This window comes from Sus scrofa, chromosome 6, assembly GCF_054392235.1.
Source record: "Sus scrofa isolate SSC_HxYL_T2T_F1_AM1 chromosome 6, Sscrofa_HxYL_maternal_Yorkshire_Landrace_v2.0, whole genome shotgun sequence".
NCBI lineage: Eukaryota > Metazoa > Chordata > Mammalia > Artiodactyla > Suidae > Sus > Sus scrofa.
In genome coordinates, this window is record NC_139388.1 from 163,890,272 (window position 1) to 163,915,184 (window position 24,913).

The following is a 24,913-nucleotide window of genomic DNA, read 5'->3' on the forward strand; positions in this document are numbered from 1 at the left end:
AGTTGATCTACATATTCAATACAATCTGTATCAAAATCCCAGCTTCCCTCTTTTTTTTGCAGAAATTAACAAACTGATCCTAAAGTTCATATGGAAATACAATGGACCAAGAATAAATGAAACAATCTCTGAAAAGAACAACAAAGTAGGAAGCCCACATGTCATTTTGAAAATTTACTACAAAGCTACAGTAATCAAAACAGTGTGGTACTAGCATAAAGACAGACATATAGATGAATGAGATGGAACTGAAAGTCCAGAAATAAACTCTTACAGGAGTTCCTGCTGTGGTGCAATGGGATTGGCAACATCTCTGCAGCACCAGGACACAGGTTCATTTCCCAGCCTGGCACAGTAGGTTAAAGGATCCAGCATTGCCCCAGCTGTGGTAGCAGCCACAACTGTGGCTTGGATCTGATCCCTGACCCAGGCACTCTATATGCCACAGGGTGGCCAAAAACCAAAACCAAACCAAACTAAACCAAACCAAAACAAAAACCCACAGAAATAAACTCTTACATAAAGGGTCAACTGACTTCAACAAGAATATTAAGAAAATTCAATGGGAAAGAATAGGCTTTTCAACAAATGGTGCTGGGAAAACTGGATATCTACGTGCAAAAGGATGAAAATTGGGTCCTACCTCATATTATATACAAAAATTAACTCAAAATGTAAGAACTAAAACTATTAAGCTCATAGAAGAAAACAATGGTATAATTTTTCCTGACTTTGAATTAGTAAATTATTTCTTAGATATGACATCAAAAGCACAAATGACCAGGAGTTCACGCAGCATCTCTGTAGTGCCAGGATGCAAGTTCAATCCCTGGCCCAGCACAGTGGGTTAAAGGATCTGGTGTTCCCACAGCTGTGACATAGGTCACAACTGTGGCTCAGATCTGATCCCTGCCTCAGGAACTCCATATGTTGTAGGGAGGCCTAAACAGGAATTAAAAACTGGGTGAACTGAATGTTATGTGAATTACATCTCAATAAAGCTGTGATAAAAATAGTTTATAGGGAGTTTCCTGGTGGTCTAGCGGTTAGGACTTGGCGCTTTCACTGCTGCAGCCCTGGTCTGGGAACTGAGACCCTCGTGTCAAGCCACTGCACAAAGTAGGCAAAAAAAAAGTTTATGAAACTTGAAGTATAAGACTAGAAATAGGAGTTGCCCATGGCCTAGCAGTTAGAGATGTGGCAATGTCACTGCTGTGGCTTGGGTTGCTGCTGTGGCTCCAGTCCGATCCCTGGCCCAGGAGATTGTGCATGCCATGGGATGGCAAAACCAGTTACTCTGGTTATGTGCCACCAGTCTTCATCTGTGAATAAATCAAACTTTCTGTACACCATGTGATTTCTATAATAAAAAGTTATTAAAATAGTTACATGTTATTTTATAGCTTACAGAGTGCTTTCGCAGTGACACTTTGATAACTGAGTGTAAGATGGACAACAAAGGCCTGAGATGAGGAAACAGACTTCACAAAAATTAAACGGTTGGCCCGATGTAGCAGACTGTGACCCTCATTCTTCTTTCTGCCATGTTAATAGACCTTTTATTTTTACCTGGGCACACGACCACCTGTAACAAAGACACATATCCCAGGCCCCTCTACAGCTAGACATCGCTAGGACACATAAGAAAAAGCTCAGGAGGAGTAACTCTTCAAATTCAACCACTGCATCACAGAACTTCACCTGTTCCCTCTTATTTCCTGTATGAATTCCTACTCTTCACTGTACCACCTTTTTAAATGGTTAAAATTCATCACCCAGATGAAACAAGCTGCCCTTTGACCCTAGTTGGTAACTTTCCAGGGCAGTAATATATGAACACTAAGAATATTAAATTAACCATTTAAAAAATTTTTTTTCAGTTGGTAAAATATTTGTGCAAAGGAACAAAAACAGCTTTTTGGACCCTACAAATTTTTCCTTTTCAAAGAAACTTCCCCTTATCTCTATGTTAATTCCTATTAGTAAGCACAAGACCTTTCTAGTCAGCTACTCTCTATTGGGAAATACATGTGCCTAATAGTTAATAACCTGGGCTTTGGATCTAGAGTGCAAATCTCAACTTTTCATTTGTTCCCTGTGTGACATTACACAAATTACTTAACCTTTCTGTTCCTCAGTTTTCTCATCTTATAATGTGACTATTAATACATACATGCTTCATAAAGTTGTTAGGAGAATTAAATGAGATAAAACAGGAACCAAAGACGTAGAATAATGGCAGTACATCTGGAAACATACAGTTTGTAAGGAAGGGTCAGAGCCAGAATTCAATCCTGGGAAATGCAGTATTAAGAGCCTATGCTCTTTTTTTTTGGTCTTTTTGCCTTTCCTAGGGCCGTACTTGCGGCATATGGAGGTTCCCAGGCTAGGGGTCTAATTGGAGCTGTAGCCGCTGGCCTACACCACAGCCACAGTAATGCCAGATTCGAGCCACGTCTGTGATCTACACCACAGCTCACGGCAACGCCAGATCCTTAGCCCACTGAGCAAGGCCAGGGATGGAACTCGCAACCTCATGGTTCCTAGTCGGGTTCGTTAACCACTGAGCCACGACGGGAACTCCACCTATGCTCTTACCACTATGATATACTACCTTCTCAATGTTACATACAAATTCTAAATATATTACCTCACCTGAAACTCACAGCAGGTCTGGGATGTGAACAAGGATAATCATCTCCATGTGAAGAACAACATGGAGGAGTTCCCATCGTGGCGCAGCGGAAATGAATCCAACTACGAACCATGAGGTTGTGGGTCCAATCCCTGGCCTCGCTCAGTGGGTTAAGGATCCGGCATTGCCGTGAAATGTGGTGTAGGTCACAGATGCAGCTCGGATCTGGTGTTGCTGTGGCTGTGGAGTAGGCCGGCAGCTACAGCTCCAACTTGACCCCTAGCCTGGGAACCTCCATGTGCTGTGACCCTAAAAAGCAAAAAATAAATAAATAAAAATAAATAAAGAACAACATGGAGTGTCCACTGTGATGCAGTGGGTTAATGATCTGGCTTGTCTCTGTGCTGGCACCAGTTCGATCCCTGAACTCTGGCCTGGTGCAGTGAGTTAAGGATCCAGCATTGCCAAAGCTGTGGCTCGGATTTGATCCCTGGCCTGGGAACTTCCAGATACTACAGTGCAGCTGAAAAATAAATAAAGAACAACAGAAATTATGTATCAAGCAAGTGACAAAACTAGAACTGTACTTGGGTTATCTGAGATCTAATCTAAAACCTATACTGCCATCTGTGATTCCCCAAATTCTAGTCCTTTAAGCTAACACAGAAGTACTGAGAGATGAGTATTTCCTATTTTATTTGTTGGCCATGCCCGCAGCATGTACAAGTTACCCATGCCAGGGATCAAACCCACAGCAGCAACAATACGGGATCCTTAGCCCACTGGCTACCAAGTCCCTATTTTATTTTTAAACCAACAACAGCAATATAGGAGGACTAACAATGGAAGGATAAAACAGAAGCTGGAACTCAGAGTCTGCATAACTCATCTCTTGGAAATTCCTGCTCAGAGAGATTTCTCCCATCACCCCTTAGGCACATCCCAAGCAAAGTAAAAACAAAGCTCCTACTAAAAAAGCAGGAGAGAGAGGAGGTCAAGTCTGATTTTATCTGGATCATAAGGTAATCCACGCAGCTCAAAGACTAAACAATTCCTGGGAAGAAAAAGCAGGAGAGTTCTTCTAAATTAATCAAAACGACTTCTACTTAATCTGGTCCAACCCAGCTCTTCACTGCATAGCTTGCGTCCTAACACTCTCCTAAAACAATTTCAAAAGTTCCGTATCATCTATAACCACAATTCTCATGCTGGGTATGCATAATAGGGGTTGCCAGCAGAGGTGTGCCAGGCGACTAAAACTACAGTATTAATTTGGCACATATCAAATACACTCAAAGATTATTTGAGGGGATGAGAGTATGGGAGGTTGGGAGACAGAGAATCAAGTTATGTAACCAGTAAATAATTATTACGATTAATTGTCACGAAGTTCCTATTTGCAACACTGGTTTCAAGTAATCCCCTTCTCTATCTCACAGCAAATTTAGTCTCCTCTGCTCTTAGAAGCTAGAAAAACAGAGACCTAAAAATAAAGGGTAAACATTTTAGCAAGGTATTCAAACCGTTTCACAAACTGGCTCCAACCTTCCTTTCTAGCCTCATTTCCACTGTCCTCTTCTCCCTACAAACATGCTACCTCCTGGATACACCAAACTGATGTTCCCCAATGCAACCTACGACTTACCATCACTCCCTGAGCACTGGAACAGGCACCTGCACACCTCGAGGGCCTTTCTTCTTCTTCTTTTTTTTTTTCTTCTTTTTTTTAAGATTAGTCCTTCTATGTGGCAAAATCTCACACATCCCCCAACATTCCTCTTCAAAACAACTTTGCTTTGAACAAAGTAGGTAAACTAAGGCTCAGAGAGGTTAATCTACATATCAAAGATAAAAGGGCCAGCAGATGGCAGAGCAAGAATACAAATGACAACATCTTATCTTTCATGAAACACCATGTCTCAGATCCTGATTCAGAGCTCTTTAAATACATGAGCTCTTTTAATTTCTATAGTCTATGAGTCAAGTATCACCATGTGCATTTTATTTATTTATTTAGTCTTTTGTCTTTCTAGGGCCACATCCGCTGCAAATGGAGGTTCCCAGGCTAGGGGTCTACTTGGAGCTACAGCGGCCGACATACGCCACGGCCACAGCAACTCCAGATTGGAGCCACGTCTGTGACCTACACCACAGCTCACAGCAGCACCGGATTCTTAACCCACTGAGCGAGGCCAGGGATCAAACTTGCAACCTCATGGTTCCTAGTTGGATTCGTTTCTACCATGCCACGACAGGAACTCCACAATGTGCATTTTAAAGATGAGGAAACTGAGATTTAGGCTAAATATGTTTTCCCATATACACATGGCCAATGTGTGGCTAAACCGGAACTCCAACTCAAAAATGAGGCCAAAGCTGATATTTTTAAGCTCTTAAACTGCTGTACTAGAGTAATATCAAAATCATAATTACTGGGCTCTTATTAGTTAATACATGCTATGTGCTATACGCAACAAACGATGCTAAGCACATAAATTCTATCAGTATCCCCATTATGTGAAGATTAGGACACTGAGGCTTTAAGGGGCTTATTAATTTGCCCAAGATGACACAGCTAATAAGTGCTAGAGGCAGGATTAGACCCCAGACAATCTGATTCTTAAGTCCATGCTTTTACCACTACATAAGCTGCCCTTTATATCTGACTCCCAAGTCAGTTTTGTTTTATCATTCTATGTTACACCACAGTCATGTAAAGAACTAGGCGGGGAGACAGATACATAAGTCATTGGACTCTGTCTCCCCCACTAGACCACGATGCACTTCAAATTCAAGGAACACATTCATCCTTTCCATATATTTTTAGTACTCAGCATAGTCCCTGATATTCACCTGTTAAAAAAAGAGATCAAATTAGAATAGCGGTGAAAGGACTTGCCCAGTGTCACAGTATTTGTAAGAAGTAGGGCAAAGATGCAAAACTAGATGTATAATTATGACGTCTGTATCTCTTCCACCATGCCATCCCATCCCGCAGAACAATTATTAGTTTGGCACTGACATAACTGCCCAAAAAACAACTTGGGGACCAGTTGGTTGTTACAGTGACTCAGACATGAGGTGATAATGCTATGGATTGGGGTTGAAGCAGAGAAAATGGAAAAAAATCAAAAGTGAAAAATAATCTGAAGGAAGAACTGAATAACTGAATAATCTGAATGCAGTAAGTGACCAAATAGGAAATACGTGCTGGTTTTTTCTGACTTCCCAGTAACGAGAGTGATGCCTGGCACTCTACTAGACAAGCGAGCGTTCACTGAGGGCTGACCGACATTCACGCAGCATACTTTTGAAACACGTTCTCTCATTCAGCCTTCACAACCGTCCTGTGGAGCTGGCATGACAGACACCATTTTGTCTACGAGGATCCTGGAGATCAGAAAGAGTAACGCGCCCAAGTTCACCCGATTAAAAAACGTGGCGGAATTGGGCCTTGAACCACAGCATTTAATTCCAAATTAATTCCCTTTTTCCTAGCCCATAACGGTCCCTCAGGGGAAGGAAGGAAACGGGGAGAGGAAGGGGAAGTTGAGATTAAAAAAACCAAAAGCCAAGAACTCCAAGATTTAAAGTAGTAGTTAACGGGTGTGTGTGTGTGTGTGTGTGTGGTGTGTAAAGAGCACAGTGAACCACAAAGGAGGACATGCTAACATTTGGGGAATTGAGGTGAATATCTACGTGAGAATTCTTTGTGTTATTTTTGCAACTTTTTGTTAAGTCTGAAATTATCAAAATAAACAGTGACAAAATAAACATGAAAAACAAAATAGTAATTAATATCCCCTTGATCTCACCGGCAAGACTGGTAAGAAGACAGGGCAAGGGATTATTTCTTCAGGGGCATTTGTTAGGGCCATGGAGACTGCCTGCTTCAGCAAGTGCAGAAAAGGAGCTAACAATGCTTCTGTGACAGAACTGAGCCGAAGACACAGGTTTAAGTATCACCCCCTACTGGTGACAGCTGAGTCAGAAGAATAGATAAATTCTCAGGGGGAGGGATCAGAAGCACAACTAAGGCCTGTAATTAGCTATCACATGTACAGCAGGCAGAACGACACGGTCCCTGAACAAGAGCTGAAAAAATATCCTATGGAAAACAAGAAAAACAACACCACCGGTCTGAAAGGACAGCACAGTCCTTCATTTATCGGGTTTTTTGGGTTAACACAGTGCGTTTTGAGACAGGATATAATCCTAACCTTGTGAATTATTCAAATAAAGTGCACCCCGACTGGCCCTCTCAAATACTGCTGGCTGATGTATAAATTGGCACCCTTCTTCTGGATATAAAAGACTTAATTATAGTCTTAAAAAACATCTTGTCTCTGGATCCAGTACTTCATTTAAGAACTTACCAAAAAAAGAAAAAGAAAAAAAAAAAAAAAACGAGGGGGAATAATCAGAAATATTAATAAATGTATTTACACACAAAGCGATTAATCACAGTTTTTCTGACAACCCCCACCCCAAATAAACCCACATACACAAATGTCTAAAATAGGGGAGGAGGAGTTTCCATTGTGGCTCAGGGGTAATGAACCCAACTAGTATCCATAAGGACTTCGGTCCAAACCCTGGCCTTGCTCAGCGGGTTAAGGATCTGGTGTTGCCATGAGTTGTGGTATAGGTTGCAGACGCAGCTTTGCTGCTGCGTGGCTACAGCTCAGATTTGACCCCTGGCCTGGGAATTTCCATATGCCACAGGTGTGACCCTAAAAAATAAAATAAAATAGGGGAGAACTGTGGCACCGGGAAAACAAATCCAACTAGTATCCCTGAGGATGTGGGTATGCTCCCTGGCCTCGCTAAGTGGGCCAGGGATCTGGTGTTGCCATGAGCTGTGGTGGAGGCCACAGATGCAGCTCAGATCTGTCGTGGCTGTGGCTGCGGCTATGGTGTAGGTCAGCAGCTGTAGCTCTGATTCAACCCCTAGCCTGGGAACCTCCATATGCTGTGAGTGTAGCCATAAAAAGCTACAATAAAATAAAATAGGGGAGAAATGGCAAACAAATTATGGTACGTCAACGCACAGAATATCACATAGTGATATGTATGTTTCTGAATAACTTTTAGAGTAAAATACTAAGAATAAAATAGTCTAAGCTAAATAAAAACTGTATAGGCAGTAAGATTTCAATGAAACATCTATAGAAGCATAGGAAATTATATTCCCTGAACAGTTATTTCAGAAGATTACAAAGTTACCTCTAAACAGTATATTGTGGTAAACCTACAGAGAAGAGGAAGGTAAAGATTTTGGGGGGGCCACCCTGCCGCATATGGAGTTCCTGGGCCAGGGATCAGATCCCAGCTGTATCTCTAACCCACTGTACCAGGCTGGGGGATAGAACCTGCACCCCAATACTCCAAGACGCTGATCCTAGGGGAAACTCCAAGAGTAAGGTAAAGATTTAAAACAAAAAAAGATAGCAGGTACCTTGGGGATGGGTGGAGGTAGCAAAAAACAATGGGGCACATGAGGGAAGAAATGGCAGTGTCTATCTTCTATTTCTTTCTTTTTTTTTTTTTGTTTTTTTTTTTGTTTTTTGTCCTTTGGTCTTTTTCCAGGGCTGCACCCGAGGAATATGGAGGTTCCCAGGCTAGGGGTCTAATCGGAGCTGTAGCCACCGGCCTACGCCAGAGCCACAGCAACGCAGGATCTGAGCCGCATCTGCGACCTACACCACAGCTCACGGCAACGCCGGATCGTTAACCCACTGAGCAAGGGCAGGGATTGAACCCGCAACCTCATGGTTCCTAGTCGGATTCGTTAACCACTGTGCCATGACGGGAACTCCCCAAATCACTTTTTGGCTGCAGGATTATGTTCTATAGATTATGGCACTGCTCTTAGACTAGACTACATAGGTCACACCTTAAACAGTTACACATAAGTAATTAAAGATTTTCTTCTGCTATTAAAGCTAAGTATATACACATATCTTCTCTTCTGCTCCCTTCTTTAGATGTCACAGAGCAGGACCCTGAAGGAAAAATCAGAACAGAAGAAAACAACAAAGATCTGCAGGACCCTGAAGAAGAGGACAACTAGAGCGAAATGCCGTTAGGAGGGTCCTGAGATGACACTGCGTAGGGGAGACACCGAAGGCTTTCGTATGTTTAGGAAAAGACAAAAAAAAAAGAATAATGAGAATCGTTATCATTAGACATCTATCTAGCCCTTCACTTTATAAAGCCTTTTCAAAATAATCGTTAGGATTCTATGAGGTAAAGAGAAGAGAGATTATTTTTGTTGAGGAAACAGGTTCAGTCGTAGTCATGCCTTCTTTTCTTCATCCATCCTGTCCCTTTACGATGCCCTTCCCTACCTGCCCATTCATCAAACTCCTACTCGCACCACAAGACCCACCTGCACTGCTCCTCCAAGCTGCCCCTCACAGCCCAAAACACGGTCGAATGCAGTCACACTACATTTCGTATATAGTTCTACCACAATTATCCACTGCATCATTTTTGTTTGTTTGGATGGCTGTCTCCCTCTCAAGACAATGAATTCAAGGGAAGTGAGTGGGTCTCACATGCTTTCGGTCTGGGGTTCAGTTAGGTGGGGCAAAAAAACCCACATTCTACCCACCCTTCTTGGTTCCCAAGTTCCGGTGGAAAAACAGTATCGGCAAAGAAGTATCACTACAAGGGAATATTACAGACATCTGCTTTAACAAGAAAATGGGTGCTTCCTATCTGAATAACAATATATTGTCAAAGTCTAAATTTGGAAAATTTTATGTCAAAAGTTCTGTTTATGCAAATATATATCACCACACATTAATCATAAAGTTAAATCAATGATAATTCAGGAGTTCCCAAAGTAGCTCAACAGAAACAAATCTGACTAGCATCCCTAAGGATGCAGGTTCAATCCCTGGCCTTGCTCAGTGGGTTAAGGATCCTGCATTGCCGCGAGCTGTAGTGTAGGTCACAGATGCTGCTCAGATCCCGTGTTGGTTGTGGGCCGGCAGCTACAGCTGCAATTCGACCCTTAGGCCTGGGAACTTCCATGTGCCAAGGGTATGGCCATAACAACAACAACAAAAAAAAGATAATTCATAATTAAAATACAAAGTTATTAACAATAAAAAACCACCACCAACTCAAGACAACATTGTTGAGGCTCTGATTACGAAGCTTCCAAGAAATTACAGGATTCCAACGGGCTACATTTGTACACATGTAGTAGGAGCTTTCTAACACTTCCAAGTATCAGACAGACTTTGTCATAGGAGCCTTTGAAGAACTGCCCATGAGCTCTTCCAAACCTTCACACGGCTTTCTCTTAATCTGCCTTGATTTTTTCTTTCTTATACTTTCCTTCCTTGAAGTATTTTGTCATCTACGCAACACTCAGGTAGAGGCATGTTCAGGCACTTCCCCCGACTTAGTTATGTAATTTGTTGGTCAGTTATTTATTTTTTTATTATTATTATTATTTTTTGTCTTTTAGCTATTTCTTGGGCCACCCCTGCGGCATGTGGAGGTTTCCCAGGCTAGGGGTCGAATCGGAGCTGTAGCCACCGGCCTACGCCAGAGCCACAGCAACGCGGGATCCGAGCCGCGTCTGCAACCTACACCACAGCTCACGGCAACGCCGGATCGTTAACCCACTGAGCAAGGGCAGGGACCGAACCCGCGACCTCATGGTTCCTAGTTGGATTCGTTAACCACTGCGCCACTACGGGAACTCCGAAAGAAGCTTTTAAATATGTAAAACAGGAGTTCCCGTCGTGGCGCAGTGGTTAACGAATCCAACTAGGAACCATGAGGTCGCGGGTTCGGTCCCTGCCCTTGCTCAGTGGGTTAACGATCCGGCGTTGCCGTGAGCTGTGGTGTAGGCTGCAGACTCGGCTCGGATCCCGCGTTGCTGTCGCTCTGGCGTAGGCCGGTGGCTGCAGCTCTGATTCAACCCCTAGCCTGGGAACCTCCATATGCCTCGGAAGCGGCCCAAGAAATAGCAACAAACAACAACAACAAAAGACAAAAAGACAAAAAAAAAAAAAAAAAAAAAAAAGCTTCTTTCTGTTACTAAATGGCCAGAGTCGTGACAAAGAAGCATTCAGGCATTCAGAGCAGTGGCACACCCATTTCTAGCCAGGAGGGAGGCAGGGGAAACTGGGAATCGACTACCTATTGCAATTACAGTTGGCTGTTGGAGGAGACTGGGGCTTCCACTGATGCTGGTATGACTAAAAACAAAAAAGAAAGAAAGAAATAGTTCCTCTTAGATCAGGCATCATTTATTCGTGGGAACTAAAGTCTCCAAAAATGCATCCAATAAATTATTTGTTGAATGAATTAGTAAGTTACTCAATGGTAACATCTCAAAATTTGTTTTATTTCTCCTCATGACACTACTTCAGGAAACATCTGGTACCAAAAGTATTAAGACTGCCTTAATTCCTCAAGACGGGCCTGTGGACTTCAAAACTGCTGAATAATGAGGTCTCTCTTTTGGTTATTTACAAGGAAAAATATATTTTATGGATGATGCCTGTAACAAAATCTTTATTAAAAAAGCAAATTCATGGAGTTCCTGTCGTGGCGCAGTGGTTAACGAATTCGACTAGGAACCATGAGGTTGCGGGTTCAGTCCCTGTGCTTGCTCAGTGGGTTAACGATCCGGCGTTGCCGTGAGCTGTGGTGTAGGTTGCAGACGCGGCTCGGATCCCGCGTTGCTGTGGCTCTGGTATAGGCCGGTGGCTACAGCTCCGATTCGACCCCTAGCCTGGGAACCTCCATATGCCGAGGGAGCGGCCCAAGAAATAGCAAAAAAAAAAAAAAAAAAAAAAAAAAAGCAAATTCACACCCTTTACTTCCTTTGATATTTAACAATAACTTTATGAAGTGAAAGGAAAAGTATTACAAGTTTCATTTTCCAGTTAAGGCAGCTGAGGCACAGAAAGGAAGCAACATTTGCAGAGGCACTGTGGTAGCAGGATATGAATTCTAGTAGCATCACACTGCAAGTTATCTAGCGTTTCTGACCCTCAGCTCCGTCCTTTGGAGAATGGGGATAATAACAGTACTTATCTCATGATGCTGTTGTCAGACTGAAGTGAGAAAATGTGTTTAAAGCCCCCAACACAATGCCTGATGGAGTAATTACTCAGTAAGTGTTCTCTTCCCACTTAATAGCTACGATCTTGCACAAGTAATATAAATTTAAGTTTCAGACACATAGGGCAGCAGGTTCATAGTTATAAATTCTTAAGGGAGACTTTTCGCATCTAAAGTCCACATCAGGACAAATAAGCTCCTTTGTCTCCCTATACCATGAGGCAAATATATATATATATATATATATATGTCTTTTTTTTGTCTTTTTAGGGCTGTACCTGCAGCATATGGAGGTTCCCAGGCTAGTGGTCTAATCGGAGCTGCTGCTGCTGGCCACAGCCACAGCAACACCAGATCTGAGCAGTGTCTGTGACCTACACCACAGCTCACGGCAACACTGGATCCTTAACCCACTGAGCAAGGCCAGGGATTGAACCTGCAACCTCATGGTTCCTAGTCAACCTCATGGTTCCTAGTCGGATTCATTAACCACTGCGCCACGATGGGAACTCCTGAGGCAGATTTTTTATTCTACCTTTTCAGTGAGGCTATAGAGGCATTTTAGTCAGAGTCCTGGCTTTATATAGTTGTCTTGGTTCCAACTCATGCGAATCAGGCTCAAAAATCTCATCTCCTACCTGAAAGGCTCCTAGGAGTGGCACATCCTCCAATAGATGACAATGGCTCTCAAAGTGCTCCCTCCCCATCCCGCCCTTTGTATCCTGGATGACTTGTTCCTGACGATTAGACCAGAAACCAGGTGACTACAAAGATTACAAACTTGACAATTTCAGTATCAGAACGAAGTGTTTTACTGACATTTCTCTGGAGGACTATGTAATACTATGGTGAAGAGTGTGGGTTTGAGAGTCACACTGCCTAGACTGAAATGTCAGCTCTTACCACTTAGAAAACGACATAACTTAGGCAAAGCACTGAATCTCCCGGCACCCCAGATCCCTGATCTGTAAAATGCAGACAATAACAGTACCCACATCACTGTTGTCAGCATTAAGTAAATTTTAGGTGCAACACACTTCAAACAGTGACTGGTATATATTAACTGCTCAATAAATGTTAGCTATTACTATAGAATATAAACTCCTCAGAACACTATGTTTTGTTCACTGCTGTACTCCCCAGAGCCAACGACAATGCCTACGAAACAGCAGGCACTAAATGTTTCCTCAATGAATAAATGAACAGTCAAGCACTAATTTACTGTTGGGTGTATTTAAACTACTTATCTGTTGTAAATCAACCACAATAAAAAAAATTCTTTTAAGTAAAAGACAAAAAAAAAACAAAAACAAAAAAAAACAAAAAGCTTATTTGCTCCTACAAAAAGAGACTACATGTCCAGAGAGAAATATTAAGTCCCAAGTCTGGCTGTGAAATTAAACATTAGGACTGAAAAGCCATGAGTTCCCTTGTGGTACAGTGGGTTAAGGATTTGGCTTTGTCACTGAAGTGGCTCGGGTCAATGCAGTGGTGCAGGTTAGATCCCTGGCTGGGAACTTCCACATACCACACACACACAGGTGCAGCCAAAAAGAAAAGAAAAGTAGACAAGCGTCATTTGAGTTCATGGATGTAAGAAACTTCAGATATTGGAACAATATTTAGGCCACCCAAGGCATGAGGAAGTTCCTAGGACAGGGATGGAACCTGAGCCACAGCAATAACAGTGTCCTTGACTCCTCATTTTAGTAGTACTCCATAGGAAATCTCCTTTCGTTTATGGGGTTTTTTCCTTTGTATTTTATACTACTGGTTCAACTGAGTTAGACTTCCAAAAAGAAACATCTCCTATAACCTTAGATATGATCTAATCCCTCTACCTTCCCTTTCCCCAAACACAATCATTTTACAAATGAGGAAGAAGGTCAAGAAGGTAGTACCAAAGGCACAGATGTATTGGAGTTCCCGTCGTGGCTCAGTGGTTAATGAATTCAACTGGGAACCATGAGATTGCGGGTTCGATCCCTGTCCTTGCTCAGTGGGTTAAGGATCTGGTGTTGCCCTGAGCTGTGGCGTAGGTCGCAGGCCCAGCTCAGATCCCAAATTGCTGTGGCTCTGGCGGTGGCCAGCGGCTACAGCTCCAATTCGACCCCCAGCCTGGGAACCTCCATGTGCCGCAGGAGTGGCCCTAGAAAAGGCAAAAAGACAAAAAAAAAAAAAAAAAAAAAAAAAGGCACAGATATATTGAACTATTTGGCATGGATGGGCAGAGCTATTTTTCTCTTTTAAAATCCACGAACTGCTCTTTAGAGATCCCTAGATGCCAAATAAAAATGTAGGCAAGGCAAGCTTCTTGCGTGTATCACTTCAGGGCCTGGCCAGTGTTGGCAAAGGCCTATGTGCTAAAGGGCAAAGAGCTAGACTTTCATCTACAAAACAAGGCCGAGAAAGGTAAATAAATCCTCTTCCCTTCCATCTTAGCTCATGTAATCCTAAAGCTACTCTAAGAAACAAAACAAAAATTCAGGTCAGTGATCTCCGAGCAGATGAGTAGATGACAGGAATCACTAACTCAAAGAAGACACTTTAGCATTATTTTCCTCTTAACTGCTAGCATTAGTTTTGAAATATAATATGGTAAACAGAGAGGCTGGGTTAATAATGGAAAGAGCACTGGGCTTGCAGTCAGTCCTGGCTCTGCTACTTACTAGCTGTGTGATCTTAGGAAAATGAGTGAACTTAGTTTCCCTAAACCTATATTTTACCAGACAAAATAGTGGTGAGGAATAAATGGGAGGGACATGAAAATACCTTTAAAATACTAAACTACCATGGAAATAGTAACATAATTGAATGAAGCGTTTCAGGTGTGAAAAGTTGGGTAATATATTAATGGAGGTAAGAGCTCGTTTATACATTAAAAACCTATAAAAGCAGCTTGCCCTGATCCCATAGCTAACAGAATGTATCTGTACTTTACTAAAATACTTAGCTTTAACTTGCTAGACTCTTGCTACTTTTTTTTTAAGAGATGGAAGGGATCACAGGGAGGATTTAAGACGACCTTCTCACTTTAGGGATTTAAAAAGGGAGGCATAGAGAGGTGAAATCATTTGCCAAAGGTTACAAGGGCTATGAAAAGAAAATAATTGACATTACATAACCAAGAACATTGAGACTCTCTTAAAGATGCCCTCAGAAAAGGAGAATATGACACTGAACAGGGGTTAAGATGCTGGAGAGCTAAGGAGAGTGTTCATACAAGGCAGAAGTGGAAATAGGAAAAAAGAAAAAAGATCTTTATATAGAGCTAATAAAATGTTTAAAGAATTAATCACCCCTCTACATTTACCAGTAACTGATTCTTTACTATCTATACTCACATATTCTATTCTCCAGAAGGACACCTCCACAAATTATAGACAAATAATTTGCAAATGTTTATACGAAGGGATATTACTTTGCAATTCACCTTGAAATCATTTGGTTTCCTCCCCAACTCTTCCTAATGAACTTTTCTGGACAGAAACATTTACCCTAGGTTAAAAATACCACTTAGGGAGTTCCTGTCATGGCTCAGCAGAAACGAATCCGACCAGGAATCATGAGGTTGCGGGTTCGATCCCTGGCCCTGCTCAGTGGGTTAAGGATCCAGCGTTGCCGTGAGCTGTGGTATAGGTTACAGACGAGGTTGGATCCTGCATTGCCGTGGCTCTGGTGTAGGCCGGCGGCTACAGCTCCAATTGGACCCCTCGCCTGGAGGAACCTCCATATGCCTCGGAAGCAGCCCTAGAAATGGCAAAAAGACAAAAACAAAAATCAAAAAACCAACCACTTAGACTAGTAAGAGAAACTACCTGCCTCAACATTCCTTACCCATCAAAACCCTTTTCCCCTCAGGGGACCTGTACAGAGTGCACCTTTTTTACCTCCCACTTTCATTACTCACATCTCAGTAAACATCGATTTATGTAATTCTCTCCAAAGTACATACATTCTTGCACCGAACAAACATTTACTTACTGTGTCTCAGGCATTATGCTAAATGCTTAAGACAGGAAGCTGAAAAAGACCTAGTACTGTCCTTACCCTCAGAGAGCTCACAATCTGAGGAGACAGCCAGACTCATTACAATACCACCACCACAATGTGACTGCTGTAACCTCAGCTCATACAAAGTACAGGAGAGGACCATGGAAAGGAGGAGGAGCCCAAGGCTGCCTTGGAGGCGAATGAAGGCTTCAAGCAGGAGGAAGGGCTTAAGGAGACCCGTGAAGGTTAAACAGTCAAGAAATCAAGGAGGAGGACAGTATTCTAGGCTAAAGAAACAGTGTTGACAAAACTGGAGGCCCGATAAACAGCAGAATGTGTGCTCAGCATTACTGAGCATAAATGCAAAAACTTCTTCTCATGAAATGACTAGCTCATTAAAAGATTAGATTTTAAGGGTCTAGTACACTATGTAAAACTACTGCTGAGCCCCTACTATGTGTTAGACAGTACCAAGTTCATAGGATACGGATCTTCGAGACCCACTGCTGTCCATATGTACAGCTGCCACCTGAGTTGCAGAGACAGTCTGTATGGCTGTGGCAGTCCTATGAGGCCACTGCAAATTAGCAAAGCCTTGGAGTTCCCATCATGGCTCAGTGGAAACCAATCTGACTTGCTATCCAAGAGGACGGAGGTTTGATCCCTGGCCTTGCTCAGTGGGTTAAGGATCTGGTGTGGCTGTGGCTGTGGCATAGGCCAGTGGCTACAGCTTGGATTCAACCCCTAGCCTGGGAACCTCTATATGCCATAGGTGCAGCCCTAAAAAGCTAAATAAATAAATAAGGAAAGCCTAAACTGTAGGCTCCTTCAGTAAAGGGAAGAGTCCACAAATTTACATGCATACCAAGTATGCTCTGTCCACAATAATATCCTGAAACATACACCTTCAATGCACAATAGATGCTGTTAAAATTAAGAGTCCAGTATCATTTTCTTTTTCTTTCTTTCTTTCTTTCTTTCTTTCTTTCTTTCTTTCTTTCTTGCCATGCCCACAGCATGTGGAAGTTTCCAGGCCAGGGACTGAACATGCCCCACAGCAGCAACCCAAACCACAGCAGTGACAATGTCAGGTCCTTAACCCACTGAGCCACCAGGGAACTCATTTTATTTTATTTATTTTTTTGTCATTTTAAAAGAACACTTAACTTTTACCAGCTTTTGGTTTTTTTCCCCTCAAGTGATGTATGTATTCTAGGAGTATATTCCTATCACATGGCTAAAGCTTTTCAATGTTAAAAGGTATTTAATGCTAAAGACAGAATGCTACCAACATCTGATATTATCTAAATGCTTTGTTAAAGGATAATTTGGCAATATGGATCAAGAACCATAAAATTATACACATCCTTTATCCAATTTTCTTTCAACAAAACTGAATTACTTTTATAATGGAAACAACGGTACAAATATTTTAAATGCTCAAATTCAGTTTAGATTCTTACACTCTCATAGAGTCTAGGGAAGGCGTTTGAAGTAGCACAGGCTTAGGGGTCACATAAACGTATGTTTCAATTCTTTTCTTCACTCGTTAGGTTATGAACATAGGAAAGTTACCTGATTTATCAAAGCCTCAGTTTTCTTAACTGTGCAGTGAGAAAACATCATCAACCTCATGGAACTGTGAGGATTAATTAGTACATCATTTGATGCATTGTGTGCTCACTAAATATATGAGATCATGCTCTCTAAATAAATGTCTCAGAATTCAAGAATTTTTTTTCAGACACCTACAGTCAATTAATCTTCGACAAAGGAGGCAAGAATATAAAATGGGAAAAATTCTCTTCAGTAAGTGGTGCTGGGAAAACTGGAGAGCTGCATGTAAATGAAACTAGAACACACCCTCACACCATGCAAAAAAATAAACTCAAAATGGCTTAAAAACTTAAACATAAGAAATGACACCACAAAACTCCTAGAAGAGAAGACAGGCAAAACATTCTCTGACATTGACTGTGCAAAAGTTTTATTAGGTTGATCTCCCAAGGCATAGAAATAAAAAACAAAAATAAACAAATGGGGTAGTTCCCGTTGTGGCACAGCAGAAACAAATCCCACTAGGAGCCATGAGGTTGCAGGTTTGATCCCTGGCCTTGCTCAGTGAGTTAAGGATCTGCCGTTGCCATGAGCTATGGTGTAGGTCGCAGACGCAGCTTGGATCCTGCGTTGCTGTGGCTGTGGTGTAGGACAACAGCTGTAGCTCCGATTGGACCCTAGCTTGGGAACCTCCATATGCCGTGGGTGGGGCCCTAGGGGGAAAAAAAAAACAAAAAAACCCAGTGGGACCTAATCAAACTGACCAGCTTTTGCACAGCAAAAGAAACCATTAAAAAAATGAAAAGACAACCTATGGAATTAGAGAAAGCAGTTAATGATGCAACCAATAAGGAATTAGTCTCAATATACAAGTAACACGTACAACTCAACATCAAATAAACAACTCAATCGAAAAATGGGCAGAAGACCTAAAAGACATTTCTCCAAAGAATTACACACAGATGGCCAACAGGCACATGAAAAGATGCTCAACATAGCTAATTATTAGAGAAATGCAAATCAAAACTACAATGCCATACCACCTCACACCAGTCAGAATGGACATCATTAATAAGTCTACAAATAATAAACGCTGGAGAGGGTGTGGAGAAACGGGAACCCTCCTACACTGCTGGTGTGAATGTAAATTGGTACAACCACTATGGAAAATGGTATGAAGGCTCCTCAGTAAACTAAAGTATAGTGAATTAAATATAGAACCACCATATGACCTAGCAGGCCCATTCCTGGGCATATATCCAGACAAAACTACAATTCAAAAAGATATGTGCACCTATATGTTTAGAGCAGCACTATTCCCAAGAGCCAAGACATGGAAACAACCTAAATGTCCATCAATAGATGAATGATATATACACAATGGAATACTACTCAGCCACAAAAAAGAACAAAATAGGAGTTCCCATCATGGTGTTGTGGAAACGAATCCAACTAGGAACCATGAGGTGGCGGGTTTGATCCCTGACCTCGCTCAGTTGGGTTAAGGAGCTACGGTGTAGGTCACAGACTCGGCTTGGATCTGATGTTACTATGGCTGTGGCATAGGCCGGCATCAGTAGCTGTGATTCAACCACTAGCCTGGGAATCTCCATATGCAGTGGGTGCAGCCCTAAAAAGCAAAAAAGCCAAAAAAAAAAAAAAAAAAAAGGAAGGAAATAATGCCATTTGCAGCAACATGGATGCAACTAGAGATTATCACACTAAATGAAGTAAAAAAGAAAAAGACAAATACCATATGACATCACTTATATGTGGAATCTAAAATACGGCACAAATGAACCTATCTACAAAAGAGGAACAGACTCACAGACATAGAGAACACACTTGTGGTTGCCGAGGAGAAGAGGAGAAGGAGTGCAATGGACTGCGAGTTTGGGGTTAGTCAATGAGAACTATTACATTTAGAATGGATAAGCAATGAGGTCCTACTGCACAGCACAGCGAACTCTATCCAAACTCTTGGGAGAGACCGTGAAGGAAGAAGGGGAATGTATATATATCCATGTGACTGAGTCACTTTGCTGTACAGCAGAAATTGCCACAACATTACAAATCAACTATTCTTTAATTAAAAAAAAATTTTTACACGTTCTTATTGTGGCTCAGAAGAAATGAATCTGACTAGCATCCATGAGGATGCAGGTTCCACCCCTGGCCTCGCTCAGTGGGTTGAGGATCCAGCGCTGCTGTGACCTGTGGTGTAGGTTACCGACGAAGTTCGGATCTGATGTTGTGGTGTAGGCCAGCAGCTACATCTCCCATTAGATCCCTAGCCTGGGAGCCTCCATATGCTGCGGATGCAGCCCTAAAATAAAAAGACCGAAAAAAAAAAAAATTCAAAAACACTTCTTTAAACGAAATAAGGTTGAGAAGTGCTGATTCTATATATGATCCCTGGGAGACTTACTGCATTTGTAAATAAATACTTTGTATGGTACATTTACCTTGTTTTCGTAGTCTCATAAATCCCTAAAAGCAGCATATATGCAAACTGAGGCCCAGAGAGCAAAATTGCAAAGCCGTCAGTGATGATATAACTCCTTTGTAATGCCTCTGTGGAAAATTCTCCTGGCCAAAAAGTGGGGTGCCAGATCGTCATATTTCATCTCCCTACACTCTCCTTCCTCCAGCTTAAATCACCACCACCGCCACTACCACAAGGTTAGGGCGAAAGTTCACACATTTCCCTTCCACTCGCACTGAGCAACAACAGCTCTTGCCACTCCACACCATGCTTCATGTGGATTTAGAGTGTTCACCCTCAGAATCTCTTCATTATAATTCCTTCACACCTTTCAAGGGACTCAGGGTTTTTACCATGAGGCCCAAAGTCCTGAGCCTATGATTCAAGGTCCTCCATGATCTGACCCGAGGCTCCCCTAGTCCCACATCCTCCTGTACTCTCACTGCTAGAGCCACTCATTTCCCAGCGTCATGCCTCCTTTGAGCATCTATGCTCAAGTTGGTCCCTTTGCCGAGAATGGCTTTTCTTCCCAAACTCTCAGCCAATAAAACCCACAAGTTAAAACTCCAATTCAAATGCTCCTTCTCAACAAAGCCTTCCTGACTTTCCGATCCTCTCCAAAGTTATTCGCCCATTCGATAAATATTTATTGAGCACGCTGGTATCTCTTGTCTGTTGACAATACAGACATCAAGCAAAAAGAGTAATTATAGAGGTGAAGAGTGCTGAAAAAGGAAAAGGGGTAGGACCAAGGTATGGGATAGTTAGGGATGGCTTATGTAAATGTTAAATTTGCAACATAAGCCAAAACAAACATGGTCTCTACTTTCAAAGAGCTAATACTTACCTCCTTGCTTGCTATGAGGACTGAATGAGGTAAAATATGTAAAGCATTTAAAACAGGGCCTATACACGGAGCTCCTGCTGCGGCATAACACTTAAAGATCCAGTGCTGTCTCTGTGCAGGTGTGGGTGTGATCCCCAGCAGGGTGCAGTGGGTTAAGGAGCTACTTCAGCTATGGTTTGGATTCAGTCCCTGGCTTGGGAACATCCATATGCCATGGGTGTGGCCAAAAAAAAAAAAAAGAAAGAAAGAAAAAAAACCAAACCACTTCCATATCAATGATTTTTACAGTCTGGGGATAAAGATAGACATTAAACAAAAAAATCATAGTAGGATGGAATTCCCGTTGCGGCACAGTGGAAACGAATCCGGCCAGGAACCATGAGGTTGCAGGTTCAATTCCTGGCCTCGTTCAGGGGGTTAAGGATCTGGCGTTGGCATGAGCTGTGGTGTATGTAGGTCACAGGCTTGGATGTGATGTTGAAGTGGCTGTGGCACAGGCCGGCAGCGGTAGCTGTGATTCAACCGCTAGCCTGAGAACCTCCATATGCCCAGCGTGCAGCCCTAAAAAGCCAAAAAAAAAAAAAAAGCATAGTAGGAAATATAAAATTACACTTGATGTGTAGTCTATGAAAGAGGATTACATAATGGAGGGGTGTTTTAGTTTTAGTTTTTGTTTTAATAGATAGGAGGGCAATTGGGGTTTCCCTGACTTCCTAGAGCTGAGGACTTCAGGACATGCAAAGTTAAGCAGACAAGAGAGAATACCATCACAGGCCATTCATGTGTGCTATTCCTTCCATCTGGTTTTCCACAACACAACTCCTCCACTTTAATCCTTTAGTTTTCTTCCTAAGAGTAAGATCCTCTGGGAAGCCGTCCCTAACTATGCCATACCATTGTCCCGCCATTTTTCCTTTTTAGCATTCTCCACATTTATAATTACTTTTTACTTGATGTCTATATTGTCTGCAGACAAAAGATACAAAAAAGCAGAGACCACATCTGTTTTATTATTTGTAATATCTTCAATGTCAATAGTCAATGGCACTCAAAAGTTGTTAGATGAATAAAAAGGATGCTATCTCAGACCAGTGGTTCTCAAAAGTGTGGTTCACAGATCAGGAGCATCAGGCTGATACGGGTACTTGTTAAAAATGCAAACTCTCAGGCCCTACTCCAAGCCCTAAGAAATCAAACTTTGGAAGTGGCAGACCACAAGCCCTGTACGTAATTCTGATTCATGGTAATGTTTCAGAATCCCTGTCTTAGACATTTCAACTATTCAAAACACAACAATGAAAATTCTGAAAAATATAAAATACAAAGCTTTATAATAATGTTCTGATCTATTTCTTGAATGCCTATTTACATCTATTACATAAGGAAAAATTTTAAAGTAATTTAAAATTACTTAAATTAATAATAAATATAATAATCCTCAACTCATAATAAGCTAATATTTTGCCTTCTCGTCACCTCTCCCATGCATATACATTCACACTGTGTGCATGCATTTTAACAAGTAAGGTAAACTCCAGTTAGTTGGAGGCCAAGTCTAAATCATAATCATGTCTAATGTATCCAGTCTCCTTTCCTACTATACATCCTCATTCCTGTGACCTTCCTGTCACAGAAAGTTAATCCTGTCACCTATAATACACCCTAATTACTTTCTACTCACATTCCCAACAAAGCATTCTTCTCCTTCCCCAAATGATCTATATACATCCTATTCATCTTTCAGGCCCAGCTCAAACGACGCTTTTGCATCCTAAATACCCAGAAAGGAGTTCATAACTTCTCCCTCTGTACTCACACATTCATTCCCACTGGGAAGGCTAACACTTCCAAAAAGCTAGCCACTTAGTGTCTTTGGTGAGGCAGCTCTTTATTCTGAAGAGGAGATCATCGCATCTTACTAAGTTTCCTTTTCTCACCAAAAATAAGATTCTCAAATTCACTCTTTCTGTGTAAGTCCACCAGTGGACTCAAAATTCAGTTTAAGATCTTATTTGTCAGATAGGAAAATGAGACCATAAGGTGAAATCATTCAAGTACCTACTTGGCCTGGGCCCTGGGAATAAGAGAATTAAATAAGGCACAGCTGCTGCCTAGATGAACTCACATTTCAGGAGAAGAAACAGGTTAACAGACAATGACAGTGTGATGGGTTGTGAATGTGAAGGGTTGTTGTAGAGGTAGACGCTGGAGAATGACCACCTAAAAATGCAGAGTCAGTGAGTTAGGGAAAGTTCGCAGATTAAATAACTTTATAATAAACCACTTTCCGAAAAAACAGGGGAAAAAAACAGAAATTGACCAGCCTCCTAGAAGAATATGATTACCAGGACTTAGTTGGAACTAGAATGTCTTATTCCTCCCAGAGACCAAAATCTAGATTGCTGTATATGATGGAGCAATGAGTTCATTAAAGGAACTGCAAACCATGTGTAACCCAACTCAATGAAAATCGCACTGAAGCCTCAACCTATTTTGAAACAGGAAGGAGAGAGGAAATTTGCAAATGTAAGGGTTTCCCAGCTAAAAGCAGAAAGGGCAAAACAAAAGAAGATAATAGAAGGTATTAAAGAGACTGTCATATCTGACTGCCAAACTGATCTGGGTTATTCAGATGCCCTGGTCTCTGCCTCCAAACAAAAACAAACCATTTGTTATGAGTAACAGGAAAGACTGTACATAAATGCTTTCAAATTTCTCAAACGGTACCTTCACATTAAAAGATGCTCAAAATAAAAATACATTCGAAAACACTTTAAGTTATTTCTGCCCAAAGGCGAGATATCTCATAAGACCATAGTATGCAGGGTGGCCCTCACCCCATGCCTCACTCGATCGCTCCAAAACACACTATCACTCAGGTTTTGCAATGACATTAGGAAATAAGGCTTGCAGGCTCTCTCGAAGCACCGCCAAACTCCCCCTTCCCTCTGCAAAAAAAAAAAGAAAAGGAAGAAAAAAGCCTAAGAATCTCTATCTGCCCGCCCTACAGCTCTTGGGAAGCAATCGCCCTCAAATTGTTCCTGTTGAGACCCTTGAATCCCGTAGAAGGAAATGGGGACAGCTGTGAGAGCGGGGAAGCGAGGACATCCGATAAGGGGGAGAGGAAATGTGGATGGTGGAGGACGAAGGGGAGAAAGGAGAGGGCAGTGGAGATAAAATGGTGAAAGGGGGTAAGAAGCGAGAGCAAGGAGCAGGAGCGAAAAAGAGGGAGGAAAAGAAGGGAAGGCGTAGAGATCCCAAAAGAGAGAACAAGGCAAAATGGTACAGAAGAAAAAGAAGGTCGGGTTAAAGGACAAGGAGGGGGCGGCAAAGGGGACCGCGAAAGAGGCTGTCACTGGGGGTGATTTTTAAAAAGGGTGTCACCGGGATGGAGAGAGATTAAGGGGGGGGGGGTTGTCACCACGGCAGGTGGCCGGAGACCAAGGGGAAGGAGGAGTGGGTCACCAAAGGGGAGGTAACAAGGAGGGGAGGTAAAGGCAGGAGCAGAAGGGGCGTCAAAGCTGGGGAGGGGCAGGCCCGCGGGGGCCAGGGTGGCGGGAGGCTGCGGCTCAGGCAGGCCTCGCTCTCTCACCATGGCTGCGCCGGCCTGGTCCTCTGGCATGCAGCCTCTGTCCTGGGTTCGGCGGCGGGCCGGGCCTGAGCCCGCCCCCAGGCTGAGCCGGCGCGGGGGCTCCAGGAGGCTCCGACGAGCGGCGGCTCCGGGCTCGGCCCAGGCCTCGGCCTCCTCGCCTCGGAAGCTGAAAGTGCAGCAGCCGCAGCCGCAGCCCGATCCCGAGCGCAGACTCCGCCCCCGAGGCTCCGCCCTCGCCCGCAAACACAAGCTCGGCCCCGCCTCCTCCCTCACTGCGCAGACTCGGCCCAGGAGCCCTGGCCACGGCCCCCCCCACCGCTCCCCAACCTCCCCACCCCCGCCCGCGCGCCCGACCCCTGGCTTCTCCCCTTCTCAGACCCTTAAAAGAGCCACACGTCTTCAAATAACCAGTGCTTTAAAAACTAGAGATTTAAATATACGTCCTACAGAAGACTAGAGCTGCCATTCGTTTGGGTTGCATACAGACCCCTGTGCTTCTGTTCATTGTCGTTCATTTCTATTGTCATGTATTCTATATATTCATATAGAATATTCATATATTCTCTTAGTGATTTCAATTCTTTTAGATGATTCCTCTAGAGACCTAACTTCTCGGGTTCCTCGCCTCTAGGGATCGCCCTTGCCTCAGCCTCTCATTTCCGTGCTTATACTTTAAATCTGAATTTCAGATAACCCCTCTATAATCTCAAT

The 24,913-nt window shown here is 42.6% G+C and overlaps 1 protein-coding gene across 7 annotated transcripts in view; it reads right to left on the reverse strand.

Annotated features, from left to right (window-relative positions):
• Positions 1 to 24,417, reverse strand: part of ZYG11B (zyg-11 family member B, cell cycle regulator) — a 72,694-nt gene extending 48,277 nt beyond the window's left edge. For 6 of the 7 annotated variants that reach the window (XR_014808279.1, XR_014808278.1, XR_014808277.1 and 3 more), the window contains exon 1: positions 24,203 to 24,417. Coding sequence is in view for 1 of the 7 variants with exons in the window: in XM_021096631.2 (XP_020952290.1) it covers positions 24,203 to 24,232 (30 nt within the window). In the remaining 6 variants the exon portion in view is untranslated. Of the gene's footprint in view, positions 1 to 22,735; positions 22,832 to 24,202 lie in introns of those variants that run through there. The other variant, XM_084965070.1, reaches the window with a different exon arrangement.
• Between the last annotated feature and the right edge of the window lie 496 nt (positions 24,418 to 24,913).